The sequence below is a fragment of the Vicugna pacos genome, chromosome 1 (assembly GCF_048564905.1).
Source record: "Vicugna pacos chromosome 1, VicPac4, whole genome shotgun sequence".
Taxonomy (NCBI): Eukaryota; Metazoa; Chordata; class Mammalia; order Artiodactyla; family Camelidae; genus Vicugna; species Vicugna pacos.
Window position 1 is genome coordinate 112,499,977 of NC_132987.1, and position 15,388 is coordinate 112,515,364.

Below are 15,388 nucleotides of genomic sequence, written 5' to 3' on the forward strand. Positions count from 1 at the left end.
GAGCCGATCACCGCAGACCACTAACCTGATCCAAGGTTTTCTAGTGTGGCCACTCCAGGATTTAACCCCTGACATGCTAGAAAAAGCTTTTCAAAACTGCTAACCTGGCATCACCTTCTTGATCCAGGCAAGTTTAATTAGGGACACCAGGTCTACTCAAGGGCTCTTCATCAGAATCCAGTGGTCAAAAAGGCAGGAGGGAGAGACCACCCAGTGGTACCCTCTCAACTTCTTCAACCTTCATCACCTTCCATTAAACAAACGGCAGCTGACAGGTAGGGAGAGTAAATGGTGTGCTTTTTCCTTTGCCTGCTGGGGATGCTTTAGATACTGGATAAAGTTCAGTGAAGGGAATAAGCAGAGTTCTTGCCAACAGAGGAATATAATCAGCAAAAAATGCCTTTTCCATGAGAGCCCCTTGGAGTGCAGAGTTAAGATGAAGATGAGGGCTTCACCATGTATTGAAATAGATCCAGCTTCAATTATCCAGCTGAAGGGAGGACGCTCAGCCATTTCAGATAATCAATGGTTTACATGAGCAGAAGGAAAAGGGAAATTCATTTTAAACAAGAAAAATACTAGACAATATAGGCCAGATCTAGGAAACTAAAATTTCAGATAATTTGAGTTTATAGAAGTGCAAGAATAATTGCAAAGTAGGGTGCACTCCTTTTTTCTATTTTAAAAGAACAAAAAGGAAAATAGAGTTATGTATTTTTTAAGAGGCTAGTTAGAAGTGAAGTTCCTGTGTGAATTCCTGAAAAATCTTTTCTCACTGGTTCTCTGTTTAACATATTTTAGAGTTTTATTCATACAAGGCTTAATTAAACTGTTATTGCTAATACCTATAAAGAGAATTATAGATATTACCCTGTATTTATAATCTGGGGCTCCCTCATCCACTGGAGGAAGTCACGTTAACGGGGCACCCCTCCCACTCTCACTTTCCCATCCTCTCACCCATCCAAGGTGAATTCTTTAGGGAAGAAAAGGGACTCCTGACTCCAGGAAGCCAGACACAAAAGAAGGAGGAACTGTTTGCTGCAAACGGGAACAGTGGAAACCTCCCAGTGAATGGCAATGGCCAGAAGCTTCCCTGGCAAAGCTGAGTAGACCCCAGAACCAGCCAACAATTATCGTCAACTGAATTCCCTTCGCAAAAGGCCTCCCCATCTATTTATGCTGCAGGAGCCACCAGTAGATGATAATGTGCACTGATGCTATCCGAGCACTTCTTTGGTATCTTGTACTTAAACATGATAGGACAATTAAGGATCACCAGACATTTGATGAGAGCCTCCAGTATGAAGGACAGAGACCAAAGCACATGGAAGGAAATGCATCAGAAGAAAAGAGAAGCAATGTGTGGAGTCCAGAAAACTTCCAGGAAAATCTACAATATATTCACACACAAGAGAATCTAGGGCTGTAAACAAACAAACAAATAAATGCACAGGTTATAACAAAAAAGGAATAATAAGATAGAAAGGAGGGAGAAAGAGACAGAAGGGGAAAGGAAGGAAGGATGGAAGGGAGGGAGGGAGGAGGAGGGAAAGGAGAAAGAGAATGAGGGAGAAAGAGAACAAGAGAAAGAACGAGAGAGAACTTTTAGGAATCAAAAACTAGAGATAAGGAAATGATCCTAAAGCTTCGAAAGAGAGAAAAAAAAAAGCACAGATGACATAATCTGAAATGAGAATGGTATCAGAAAATCAGTGAACAGGTAAACCAAAATTCTAAATTACTCAAATATTATTCAAGTAAAAAAATTCATATTTTTAAATGTGAATCATTTTGAAGGAAGTTACTATAAATTGTTTTTATGAAAATGAAGGTGTCTACTAAGGAAAAAGGTTGCTTGCAATCCAGAAATATAACTGGGTGGTAAAAGGACATCCTAGGGTGACTGTTCTGCACGAAGCCTAGAGAGAAACAAGACTGGAGCAGGAGGATACAGGGCCAGGGGAGGGCAGGCTCCGGGGGAGAAAAACAGTACTTAGTGATCAACTACCTAATAAACTGGAGATTTAGAAAATACTGTGAAGTAACCAGAAATAACCAAATCAAACAGGAAAAAAAGTTTTAAAGACACTCATTCACTACAGGCAAAGAACAAAAGTTGTTCCAGAAAGGAAATAAAATGAGAGCACACTACTCCACTCAGCAGCCAGTCCTGTTTACATGGACATACAGCAGGTTAACACCATGACAGCATAACAGGGACTACTTATTTAGTGCTAAAGTTTCACGTAACTATACAGAAGATGAGGAAAGGAGAGCTGGTATACAATAAGGCTAAAATAGTCATCTGTCATAACCGAAAATCAGTAATGCCCATCAACGGAAGACTGGATAAAGAAGATGTGGTATATTTATACGATGGAATACTACTCAGCCATAAAAACTGACAACATAACACCATTTGCAGCAACATGGATGCTCCTGGAGAATGTCATTCTAAGTGAAGTAAGCCAGAAAGAGAAAGAAAAATACCATATGAGATTGCTCATTTGTGGAATCTAAAAAAAAAAAAAAAAAAAAAGCATAAATACAAAACAGAAATAGACTCACAGACATAGAATACAAACTTGTGGTTGTAAGGGGGGTGGAGGGTGGGAAGGGATAGACGGGATTTCAAAATTGTAGAATAGTAAACAAGATTATACTGTATAGCACAGGGAAATATACACAAGATCTTACGGTAGCTCACAGAGAAAAAAATGTTGACAATGAATATATATATGTTCATGTATGACTGAAAAATTGTGCTCTACAATGGAATTTGACACAACATTGTAAAATGATTATAAATCAATAAAAAATGTTAAAAAAATAAAGTCAATTAAAAAACAGTATAAGCATATTAATGAGAAATGAAGGTTATGGAAGAAAAAACAAACAAAAAACACAGCTAAAATAGTTGAATACAGTTGCTTTCAGGGAGTGAGGCTGGAAGGAGAGGGTACGGAAAGATGGGAAGAGAATTTCACTTTAAGTCTTTTAAGGTTAATTGAATTCTTTAAAACTAGGTGCTCATATTGACTTGACACAAATTTAAAATATGAAAAGGAAGACGAATACAGTTTGTAACATATAATTTGGAAGATGCATAATAGCATACAAATTACACGCTAAAATCTAGCTCAGCCACAATTATCTCTGCACTGTGCTTGTAACATACAGGGAGAAACCTCTGAACACACTAACAGTAGGGCACACACTGTAAATGATGACCAGCCCTGAGTATTCATTTTGCACTTCAGCATCCGTAGAGGTCCCCTCTGGTGCCTAGAAAGGGCAGGGTCCAGGAAGGACCCTGTTCACTTTCTCCCCTTCAGGGAGCTCTCTGACGCTCTATCCCAAATGGGGCATCAATAGGATGGCCTAGGGAGCTCATGGATACGAGTCTATGGCTAGTGGGTCACACCTGCTATTTCTCTCACTAGATTGCATGACATTGAGCCTCCAAATGGTGCTGACAAGCTGATCTGAGTTGAGTCCAATTCTTTATATAGATTAAAATTTTTTGCCTGGGGTTCCACAGATCCTAGAGGTGACCCTTCTTTGCAACTAATCTATGCCAAAACCAAAGGTAAATATTTCTGAAGTGGCTGGCTAGAGGCAGGGAAATGATCTACAATGATGGGGAAAGGACTTGGTTAGAGATGAAGTTAATACTTGAACCGACAAAGAAAAACAAAGACCAAACAATTCAGTTCTTCACACCTGCAGGTACCATGAAGTTAAGAGGGATATGAACACCAGGGAAGATCCTGGATTTCAACTAGTTCATCGGAAGGACAAAACCCACAAAGTTAAAACTGCAAAGAGGTAAATTTAAATTCTGCATTTGGAGTTTTTGAAAAACCTATTTTAATAAGATGGAGAAGACCTCGCTGGGTAAGAGCTGATGCTGATGGTTTGATACCCCAGAAGCTTGGTATGAGTCAAGAGTCGGTTGTGGTTGCTGATAAATTAAGGAATTGACACTAGCAGCGTGGAGGAAGTGAGAGGAGCAGGAACTGAAATGCAGGTGGCACAGAGCGGACCTCACAATGACAGGGTGTCGGGTTCTGGAACACGATTACCGGGGAGAAAGGGAGAATGTCAGAATGTCTGGGAGAGGAAGTGGGTCACAGGGAGCCTGGCTCTGAAGTCTCAGGGAAACCTCAACAGGAGACACGGCAGGAGGGTGATGAGAGCTGTTTGCAAGTATTTAGAAGATTATGAGAACGAAAAACCAGAAAAGGCTTACCTGAAACTCTGGGGGAGAATATGGAAACAAAGGGAAATGGCAAAAGTCACCTGAAAGAACCTAATATCTCAACATGATGAAGAACTCTCTAGAACTTGGAGCTAACAAGCAAAGCAGATGGTTGAAGAGCTGGGAGAGTCCCAGGGATGGAAGTGGGCAGGTTCCCGGCTGTCAAGGGTCTGGCAGAGACGGTGCCCACCTTGAGAGGGAGGCTGGACATTAACCTCCTAGAGTCCAACATGCTAAATCCCCTCCAAAGTCCTTTCAGTTGAGTCCACTTCATGCTCCTTGTGAAGGACGAGTTCCAGATTTTCTCCTAAGCCAGCTGCCTCTGTCCAGGGCATGTGCCAGTGACCTTCGTGGAGTCTGACACACAGAACCAGACAAGATGACACTCCAGAGCCTGATAAAACTCAAAGCCTTAGACGTTTCACAGAGAAGCCACACACGACTTCCATAAAGATACTTACGTGAGAGGAGTACAAGGAACTGTCTCTTTTTCTTTACAATGAAAGTGATCATTGTAACATTTATTGGGCATTTGTGTCCGTCAGACACTTGACTTGCACTCTCACATCTAATCCCTAATTCAACACAAAAGTGGAAATACTATTCTGCTTTTGAAAGAGTCTTTTAAAAATATGCCTGCTAGCCCCTCACACAAGTGCCATTCTGAACGATCAGAAAATTTCTTGGAAAGGCAATGATCCCTTAGAGATAATATCTGCTACACTTCCTTAGATATACAACAGCACGTGATTTCCTACCCAATCGGGCATCGTTCTTACTCAGCCTGCTAACGATGTTCCCAGGGCATTTATATAGGAGTTCAAAACTAATATTAGGATATGTTACCATGAAAGTCACTAAGCTTTTTGGAATTGTATGTAACATCCTCCAGTAATGGATGAAGAAAGGGCCAAGAGGAAATTGTACTTTTGTAGGTGATGGGTGCTATTTCTGGCTTCCAGTTGGAGGGGAGAACTCTCATTAAAATAGTTTAAATGGAGGGGGTATAGCCTCCCTTTGCAGGCAGCATAGCACTTCTTCTGTATAAGCTGCTCTAACATTCATTCCTATTTCCACCCCCATCCTGCACACAAAACCCCTTTTCTACTTTTGCTGGTAACACAAATCTCCGTTCCATGGGCAAATCTGAATAACAGCGTCAGATCAGCAGCACACGGGCTCTGGAAACTGTGTGCACTGAATTGAGCCCTGGGGCTGGAATAACCTACAAATTATTTCCATAATTGTGCTTGATCTCCCTTGCTTTAACCTCACCCCCGACACACACAGGTTCCTTTCAAATTCAGCCCCTCCGGAGTCATGTGAATTACAATAAGTAGAAGGTAGAAAAATGCCCTCGTGGATCCCAAAGAGCAGTAATTTCCTCTGAAAAGGTTCACTTTGTGCTCTGTCCCACGTAAGGAGCATAAAAATTTCACCAAAACAAGAGGACACAGAGGTTTTCATGAATAAGGTCCTATGTTGCCACAAAAGAATTTTATTCAACGTGACCTCTTGGGTATTCAGAGTCTATTAGCAATTTTACGGCCAGGAAAGTCCTTTCAAAAGGAATTCACATCAGAGATGTAGGTAAAAAGGAAGAACGTCCTGAAATCAATCAGATTATCATCTAACCTGTGTAATGAGGCCAGAATGACCAAACTCAAGTTACAATGTCAAAATATTCCCAGCGAGTGGCTTCATTCTAAGGATGAGAAAAAGTCACTTTTTACTGTAATCACTGACTCTTGCCCATGTTCCTCTTAGGGTAGACAGTAATAGTAAAGGGAGAAATAATATACTGAGACAATAAGGGGCTTTAGAGAAAGAGAGGCTTGGTTTGAATCCAAGGCCAACACTCAGTAACTGTGTGACCTGGCATTCAAATATTAGCCTTTGTAAGCTTCAGCTTCACCAAGAGGGATCACAGTCCACATCAACTGGTTAAAATTTGGACACACCATCCAACCGAACGATTGCCGTAAGAATTAAGTGGACTCTCACTGTAAAACACCTTCAAGATGGTGGTATACAGTAAGGATTCAGTAAAAGACAACTGCTGATATCACAGTAATATTATTTTTGTTGTTACTGTTAGAGTCATCAGGCATTTTCTCATTTGCAAGATATCCAATTAATTAATAAAAAGCTATACCAGATTCAGAAAGGCAATGGTTTATAAGTTATAAAGAAGGATATTTCCATGACACAGAGCATGTAGATTTCTTACTAGAACACACAAAGCACTACCCATTAGGGAAGACTTGAGAAATGAGACTACATTAAAACTTAAAAGTTTCAGTATAACAGAATACCTTTAAGAGAGTAGAAAGCAAGCCAAGCCACAGAGTAGAAAAAGATATTCACAATGCATATAATCAACAAAGAAGTGATATACAAAATATGTTAAGAACTGCTATGAACCATCAAAAGAAGAGAGACAACCCAATGGAAAAGCAGGTGTGAGACTGAAATGAAAACTTCACAAAAGATGATAGTGAAACGTTATTAAACCCATAAAAATGTGCTCAACTTCACACTACAAGCTTTAAAAAAAGTCTGACAATAACACGTGTGGGCAAGGATGAGGAACAACTGAAATTCTCCTAGGATGCTGATGGGAGCATACATTATTTCAATCATTTTTGGAAACTGACAGAATCTAGCAAACTTGAATGTGTGCATATATCCCATGACCTAGCAATGCCACTCCTAGGTATATACCAAAAGAAATCTGGACAAATATACCCTGAACACAGGAATAAGAGTACTCACACCAACACTGCTCAGGATCCCCCAAAGCTTGGGTCAACTCAAAAGTACATATGCAAAGGTTGCCATCCATCCCAGTTAGGCTGGGGCTACTGAAACCTATACCTATCATCCTGGCATAATTGTTAACAGTGCTGCTCTAACTCTCAACGTTGTCTAGTCGCTAAAGTGTTTTGGTGAATCCATCAGCAGCAATAGGAGGACAAGAACCTCAAAGAGCTGATCTTCCACGAAACCATTAACACTGGCAAAAACTGTCAAGATTAACTTTCTCAGGATTCTGGGAATTAAGTCTTGTAACAATCTGAGGTGCATTCACTGGGGGCAAAAATGGCTGAATCTCAGTAAGAATATCAATTATGGGGATATTTTAATGCACTGTATTCCCATCTTTATCTCCCTATCTCCACAATCATGTGAAAACCAGCAGTCTAACAGCCACTGAAGGGAGCAGAATGGATTTGGAGCTCCCCCAAGACACCACTCACAAAAAACTGTTATTATTTGACCTGACTCAGAACTTACTCACGCACACAACCTTTAACTCCAGGGGTGTTTGTGAAAAAACAATCAGCGACAACTGTTTAATATCACAGCTGCTTGAGGTTGTGGTGACAGCTAGGGCAAAACAGAAGCTGAGAAATTTTAGGAAAAGCTGGGGAATAAGATACTCAAAAGATATACATAGTCATTAGAATCTAGAAGGCTACATGCATGCACAGAACTGTACAAATGCTCAGAAAACCCCAAAAGGCCCTGTGCTCACCCCTCTGGCTGATCTTGAGGCTCTGTGCAGCAGAGGTGAAGGCAACAACAGAGTTATAAACTAACTGCCTGAGTGTTGAAAAGGTACATACAGAGGTCCTTGGGAAAGAGTAAGAGAGCTATCATTTCTAAGCACTTAAGGTAATCTCTCCAATCATTAGAAAATATCAATAGTGAAATAAAAATTACTCTTTCTTTCAAAAGAACCAAATACAATTCTGAAGTTAAAATGTAGACTAACTAAAGTGAAAAATCCATCAGAGGGGCTCAAGAGCAGATTTGAACTGGCAAAAAAAAAAAAGAAAAAAGAATCAATGAAATTCAAGTGGGTCAATCGAGACTACCCAGTCTAAGGAACAAAACAAAAACAAATGAAGAAAGATGAACAGATTATCAGAGACTTATGAGACACCACCAAGCATGCTAACTTAAACATAATGTGTGTCCCAAAAGGAGAAGAGAGAAATGGACAGGAAGAATATTTGAAGAAATAACAGCTAAAAACTTTCCAAATGTGATTCAAACACACATACATCTATACACCCAAAAAAGCTCAATGAAAACCAGGTAGAATAAACTGGAAGAAATCAATATTTAAACATATCATAATCAAACTGTTTCAAAACAAGACAAAATCCCCAAAGCAAAACAACTCATCGATACAAGAGATCGTCATAAGATTAACAGCTGATTTCTCATTAGAATCTGTGGGGGCCAGATGGCGATACAGTCATATTTTCAAAGCACTGAAATAAGATTGTCAATCAAGACTTCTATATTCAGCAAAACCAGCCTTCAAAAATGAAGGTGAAATGAAGACATTCCCAGATGAACGAAAATGTCCTGGCTTGGATGATAAAATACATGTTCACTCTATTCAGCCAGGAAGTTGTATGTGTGCATGTAAGGTTGAAGGGTGCTAGAACCTTCTGTTTCTTGTCCTGGGTGGTGATGACTCAGGGACACTTCACTGAGCAATACATTCATATTTTGTGCACTCTTCCTTATGTGTGTTTTGCATCAGAGATTTAAAAAAAAGAAAAAAAAACAGATGTTTTTTGTCTATTCACAAACAAAATTTACCACTTTATATTTTTTACTTTGATTGCCCAAATGGAAGTCATTGTAGGGGCCAAACGCAGACACATGGTGAAATAACCTGTTACTCGCTTCCATGCCTTTAATCCAACTCTCTCTTCTGCATGGAATATTCTCACTGTCAACTTCACTCAGTTCATTCCTACTCTTCCTTTAATATTCACTGTCAAGGTTCACCACATTACAAAGACCCATCCCAGTGTCTGCCTGCCATATGAAATGTGAACAATTTTAAGAGTATGAACTGGGTCAAAATCTTCTTGGGATTCTCAATATCACTGTGCATAGCACAAAGGAAGTATGGAACACAGGCTTGAGGAATTCCTGTATTACGGGAGTAAATGAAGAAAGCTTAACTAACTAACAAACACCACAAAAACTTTGTCACATCTGACCAAACTCAAAGGATCCCCTATAAAAGCAAATGTTAACCTTGAAATGATTAGCAGGTTAGTATTTTTTAATACAATTAACAGTCAAACTTCAAGAACATTGGGTACAAAATTCTTATAAAATGAGGAAGAAAAACTAGGTATAGTTAGTCATTTCTGAGATGTCATGATTTTCCTTTATGAGTAATATTAGAAGAGAGCGTATTATGATCAAAAATTTTGACAGCTCACGTCATGCCCAGATTAAGGAATTCATAACCCTTTCTCTAAAGTGCTATACAAATGATATCGAGACTACAGCGCAAAAATTCCTTCAATCCACCCCCTCCTCGTGTTTCACTGTGGAAGCCTCTGCATGAGTTCAGTCATTCCTGGAATTCAGTGTCGAAGTTTATTTTATCACTCCTTGTTTATGATTCTACAATGTGCAAAAGACAGAACCCACCAGTAAAATGGTGAGGTACACAGGCAGGAAGGGAAGGTATCCGTAAGAAATTTGAAATGCCCTGCCAAGGGAGAACCCAACAAACCTGAAAGAGGAAGGCATCGCCCAGGGAGTTGCTGAGGCAGAAGACAAAGTCCTTCTTGGGGTGCTCCGGCACGGCCTGCACGATGCTGTTCTCCACCCAGACGGCGTGCTTGGGGATGCTGTTGTGGTCTATGCCGGACCTGCCATCACTCTCGTAGAAAAACAGCGTGCACCCTGAGGAACAAGAACGGGGTCTGCGTGAGTATTTGGTGCTCAGGAAACCAAAAGTCTATAATGCAAACTGTCACTTCCGCCCTGAGACCATGAGAGGGCTGGAAATCAGCGTGAAACCCAGGAAGTAAAGAGAATGGGGCCATGCTTGTGCTTGGTCTTGGATGGGCTTAGCCAAAGGCAGGGATACTTAAATCACAGTTTCATCATGCGTGCCCTCAAGTTCTCTAAGACCCTTACTTTCTGTTTTAGAATGTTTCGTTACAGGTATCTTCATAGGCATAAGGGGGTCTTACTGTCTCCTTTGGCCAGTGGTGGCAGTAGTTCAGCTCTGCGGGCCCAAATGCAACAGCGCTGCGTGGGGACTGGCAGTCAGCACTGCCCCCCACCACCCGGAGCCCCTTCCCAGTACATCTCATGTGTTAGGCAACCAGGAAACACAAGGTACTAGGTTTCTTGCCTGTGCCCCTGGAGAAAACAAAACATAACACTGGCCTTACATGCTTTCAGGATAAGGAAACAAATGCTAGATTTTTGGTCTCAGATCTTTTCTATAGAATGTTTTTCTGGAAGTCAACCACGTCCTGGAAGGAGAAATGCATGGCACACACATGAAGACCTGAGGGGAGCCAGAGGCCGGGTCCACACTGAATTACACTGTGAAACTAATGAGACGGTAGCAATTGAAATCTTTTGCAGATTTGTGGCAAGGTGGGTTCAGTAAAGACCCTCCATCATCACCTGCCTGTGAAGCTCACTTTATTAGTAATTACTCACTAAGCACTTGCTCTCAAGTAATCGAATCCAATTTCAGGGGAAGTCGGGGCCCGATGTTATGACTCTTTAACTTCGACGTAAGCCACTCGGTCAGGCTTCAGCACCCTCCTTACCACAAGCAAGGGCCACCGTTTGTGTGAATTACAAAGCCCTGCAAAGCACGACCTATTCAGCTGCCATATGAACGTCCATGAAGCAAATCTGTGATCGGTGATGCAGAGCAATGGGGCTCAATGGAGAAGTCACATGAGCACCAAGGCAATTTTTCCTAGTACGTAATATTTCACATGAGCATGTAACAGCTGCTAAATGCAACATCCCCCAACACGCTGTGCAGCTGGACGTGCAGACTGGCATGCAAAGCCCAGTCATTTCACAACGTTTCCCTTGGTACAGTCTGACCACACGCTGTGCCTGGAAGTCCTACTGCACGTCATGACTTTATAACTGTTGTTCTTGTCTCCATAATTCCAGAGTTTCAGTTCTTCCTTCTAACCACTCAAGTTATATTCATTTTTTTTTTCCTTAAAGGTAAAGCCCTCTGTTTTTCTGTGGCATTTACTGTTGGAAATTAAGATGTTAACTATGTATTGTTAGTAGGGTTTGGGTTTTGTTTTTAAGTTTTGGGTGAATAAGTTGCATACATATAACTTAATAACATACCCACTGAGTTGTCCGCCCGGACCCTATTTTTCTCATAATCCCTGCTATTTTGAAGATCTCAAGTTTTGACAGGCACACATAGGTCACGTTCAGAATCATCTATACATCCTGTCTCCATGTCTCATGCTAGCATGGATTCAAAGACAAATAGAAAAAGAAAAGAAGTGGAAAGGAGAGGTTATTTGCCTCCAAATCTCAGGTTCCCCAGGTGAGGCAATTTTGCCCCCCAGGGGACACGTGGCAAAGTCTGGAGACACTTCTGGTTGTCACAACGTGGGGGTGGGGAACTGGGGAAGGTGTTCCTGGCATCCAGTAGATGGTGGAGAGGGATAGTGGCAAACATCCCATAAGGCCCAGGACAGGCCTCACAACAAAGAATGATCTGGAAAATGTCGAGAGTCCCTCTGTTAAAAAACCCTGCTCTAAATAATCCTTAGGACTAAATACGACACTAATGATGAGTACAGTTTTCACAGAAAAGGACCAACACAGCTTTACCATAGTTTGAGAACAGAGAATGAAGCTTGTGGATATGAACACGGGGCGTCCACACATTCTGGTGTGAGCACACGTTGAACATTTTAGGATCCTCCCAAACTGCTGTTTTTATCATTTTTCAACTTTGGTTTACAATCACCCATGAGAGTGAGTGGTTAAAAAGTAGCTTTTACTCCATCATCTACACGTTCCAATTTTAAGACTAACGAGAAGCAGCAAGTCTGGGAACGCGTGCCCCGTGGTAACAGCCCTTTTACCTTCGTCTACACTTGACCATGATCTATACGCTTTTCAGTTGTTGATGGAGACACTCCAGAGACTCCTTCTAAATGAGGTCTTTTTAAAAAATTAATTACTCTGTTGAAAGGGAAAGAATCTTTGGAGAATTCTCTACCCCACGATTCCCAGGTACTCTGCTTTTCATTTCTCAGTCTCCAAGCCCAAGTCAGCGGCAAGCCCTGCCTTTGAGTGACAAGGACAAGCCTCGAGTCTGTCAGTATATAATGGAACCCATCAGGAGCAAGAAGCAAAGGACTCGGCGGCTCTGCGTTCTGGGCCTGGATCCTGACAGACTGTGTCACTCGGATCTAGGTCACCAAGAACGTGAAGGCTCCCTCCACTAATGGGCTTGTGAGCTGTGCTCCTGAACGCCCACACCCAGGCTCCCTGGATCATTTATTCTCTGAAAGAACAGCAGAAACAAAACAGCCCCTGCTTCCATGTCCCAAGTGAAAAAATCATCTAATTATTTTTATTCTATGCCTCTAACATGGTTATTCTCAACCTCAGTGTATCAGTCCCCTGCGAAGCCTGTTTATACCACAAATTCAGGGACTGTCATGGGCTGAATTCTATTCCCCCGAATTCCTAGGCTGAAGTCGTCACCCAGGGCCTCAGAATACAGCTGTCTTTGGAGACAGGGTCTTTAAAGATGTAATTAAAATAAAGTGAGGTTATAGAGTGGGCCCTCGTCCAATATGACTACTGTCCTTACAGAAATGGGAGTCTGGGCACAGAATCTGGGTACGAAGGAGGACCACGTGAAGATACTGGAAGAAGACAGCTGTCCCCAAGTCCAGGAGAGAAGCCTCAGAAAACAGCAAACCTGCTGACACCTTGATCTTGGACTTCTAGGCTCCAGGACTGAGAAAATAAACTTCTGTTTAAGCCCCTCAGTCTGCAGTAATTTGCTACAGCAGCCCTAATACAGGGACTCACACAGGGCTCCATCGCTAAACCGTGAGAATCGGCAGGTATGGGTATAACCCAGAAAGCACCTCCCGGGGCCGTGGTGTTGTGCCTCGGGGCTTCCGATCATGCTGCTAAAAAAGCACAGACTAATAAAATGCAGGGCACAACGAGCTGTCCAGGGCACGGAGGCTGCAGTGTCCAGTGGTGTGGACCCTGGGGGAGGAGCGTGAGGGGGGAGAAGGGGCCTCACCCTTCATCTCACCTCCTCCCACCCCACCCCCAGCAGAGCAGCAGCCATGAGCAGGGAGGGCCCGTCAGACACGACCTGCGGTGACTCAAATTAAGCCAAGGCAGGTCCCGCGTGAGAAAGAACAGCGGTGATTCTCCAACAGGCTCCCACAGGAGAGCTGTGGTTCTCAGACAGAACCACTACATCAAACAGCCTTTTCCCAGTTCTTGGAAAACAAGCAAAGTGTGCCGGGCATGTGTGGAAACTGACAGAATTTGCTCAAATTTAAAGTTCCTATTTCACATCTGGGTTCAAAATTTCGTACACATTTTATATAGACTGTAATATGGTATGTGATTTAGCACAGAAAAATAAAATTGGAAGTTTAATGCCAATACTTCCTGAGGTTTTCCACAGAAGCCAGAATAGTCAAATATTCAAAGTGTGACTATAAAACCGTGATTTTTCACAAACATGTGCTGGTTTAGCCACTCCCTTAAGCACACTGGGTTGAACCCTATGAAATTAGCAGCATTCCATCATTTTTTACTCCAAAAATGACAGTTTCAAAGGATTCAAACTAGTAGTTTTCCCTCCAAAACAGTCACTTTGGGGGCATATGTTTTGAATGATTTCCCCCCAAAAAATGTTTTTGGAACTCAATCCTTTGAAACTGTCATCAGAACCAGCTGTATTCATGAGAAAACTAAACATGAGAGGGTCCAACAGCTCAACTGTAAAAACGTAAAAGAAATAGAACAACACTGGTGGGAAAGAGAAATGGGGAGTTACTAATCAAAGAAGTTTCTGTTAAGGAAGACGATCACGTCCTAGAGATGTGCTAAAGCCCTGGCTAGTCAACAGTACTGTCCTGTCACCTAGAAAGGTTTGAAGAGGGTAGCTCTCATGTTAAGTATTCTTACCATCAATGGAATAACGTTTTTGAAATTAGCATAAAATGGAAATTTCATGTAATTAAAAACCATCATTTGCAGAGGTGCCCTGTGGAGCACAGGGTGTATCCAGCACTGCAGAAAGGATGCCAGGACGCTCCCTCTCTTACCTTTCAAGGACACCCAGTAGTGCTTCCACTTCCTCCGGGTGGCCGACTCCACCTTCTTGTTCTTCTTGTGTACCAGGAAGTTCTTGACGGCCAGGGCGCCTGCCTTGCGCACCGTGCCCTGCGCGGCCGTGAGCAGGATGTCGGACTGGCCCGGGGAGCTCAGGGTGCCGCTGCTCTGCTCGTCGCTGTGTGCGGAGCCCGCCTCCTCCAGGCTCTCGCTGTTGGTGGTGCTCATCTCCAGCTCCCGTCGGAAGTTCTCGTATACCCCCTGGCGGGCTGCATCCCCGGTGGAGCTGCTGCCACTGTCGCTGCCCACAAAGGCACGGCCGGTGGGGGGTGAGTAGCTGGAGTTGGTGGCATTGGATCGCCTGGACAGGAGGTCCGTGTCGGTGGTGGCTCCTTCGATCCCACTGTCGGCAAACTCGCTACCCTCACCTGCATTAACATCCTTGGGAGCCGAAAGGGAGAAAAAAGAAGACATGCATCACACAGAGAAGTAACCCAGGTGCTCCTGTCAGTCCAGCCAGGGGCTCTGTAGCTACAGGTGTCCCACAGGGCATTGCTGCTCCCAAGCTCTCCTGGACCAATTACTCCTCAGCCCCCTGACCTGCTCAAACCCAACTTGCCTGCAGAGCAGCTCAGTAAAACCCCTGAGCCACCCCAGTATGAATGCAAACAAGAATGGAATGCTCAAGAAATAATAAAAAAACAAAACCCAAGACAACAAGGAACATTTCAAAGAACTTATCATTTATCTGACTTGGGTAATTAAGTCATTGGCAAATCAGCTATTGAGATTCTCCCACTGCCCTGCTGAGTGAGCTCAGCGCCCTCACCCTCATCAGCCTGCCTGGAGCTCCGGGAGATTCAGCAGGCTAATTAGCTAGTTGTCCTGGAGGTGGGGGGTTCCAAGGGATAAAGAGGTCTTTTTAGCTGATACCTTTTTTCAAAAATAAAGGGCCTAGTTAGAAGTCTA

At 42.7% G+C, this 15,388-nt stretch overlaps 1 protein-coding gene across 15 annotated transcripts in view; it reads right to left on the reverse strand.

Moving 5' to 3' along the window:
- Nucleotides 1–15,388, reverse strand: part of TIAM1 (TIAM Rac1 associated GEF 1) — a 354,254-nt gene that overhangs the window by 99,540 nt on the left and 239,326 nt on the right. For all 15 annotated transcript variants that reach the window (XM_072968300.1, XM_072968313.1, XM_072968310.1 and 12 more), the window contains 2 exons: nt 14,413–14,860; nt 9,822–9,994 (listed from right to left, as the gene is read on the reverse strand). In XM_072968300.1, the coding sequence (XP_072824401.1) occupies nt 9,822–9,994; nt 14,413–14,860 (621 nt within the window). The remainder of the gene's footprint in view (nt 1–9,821; nt 9,995–14,412; nt 14,861–15,388) is intronic.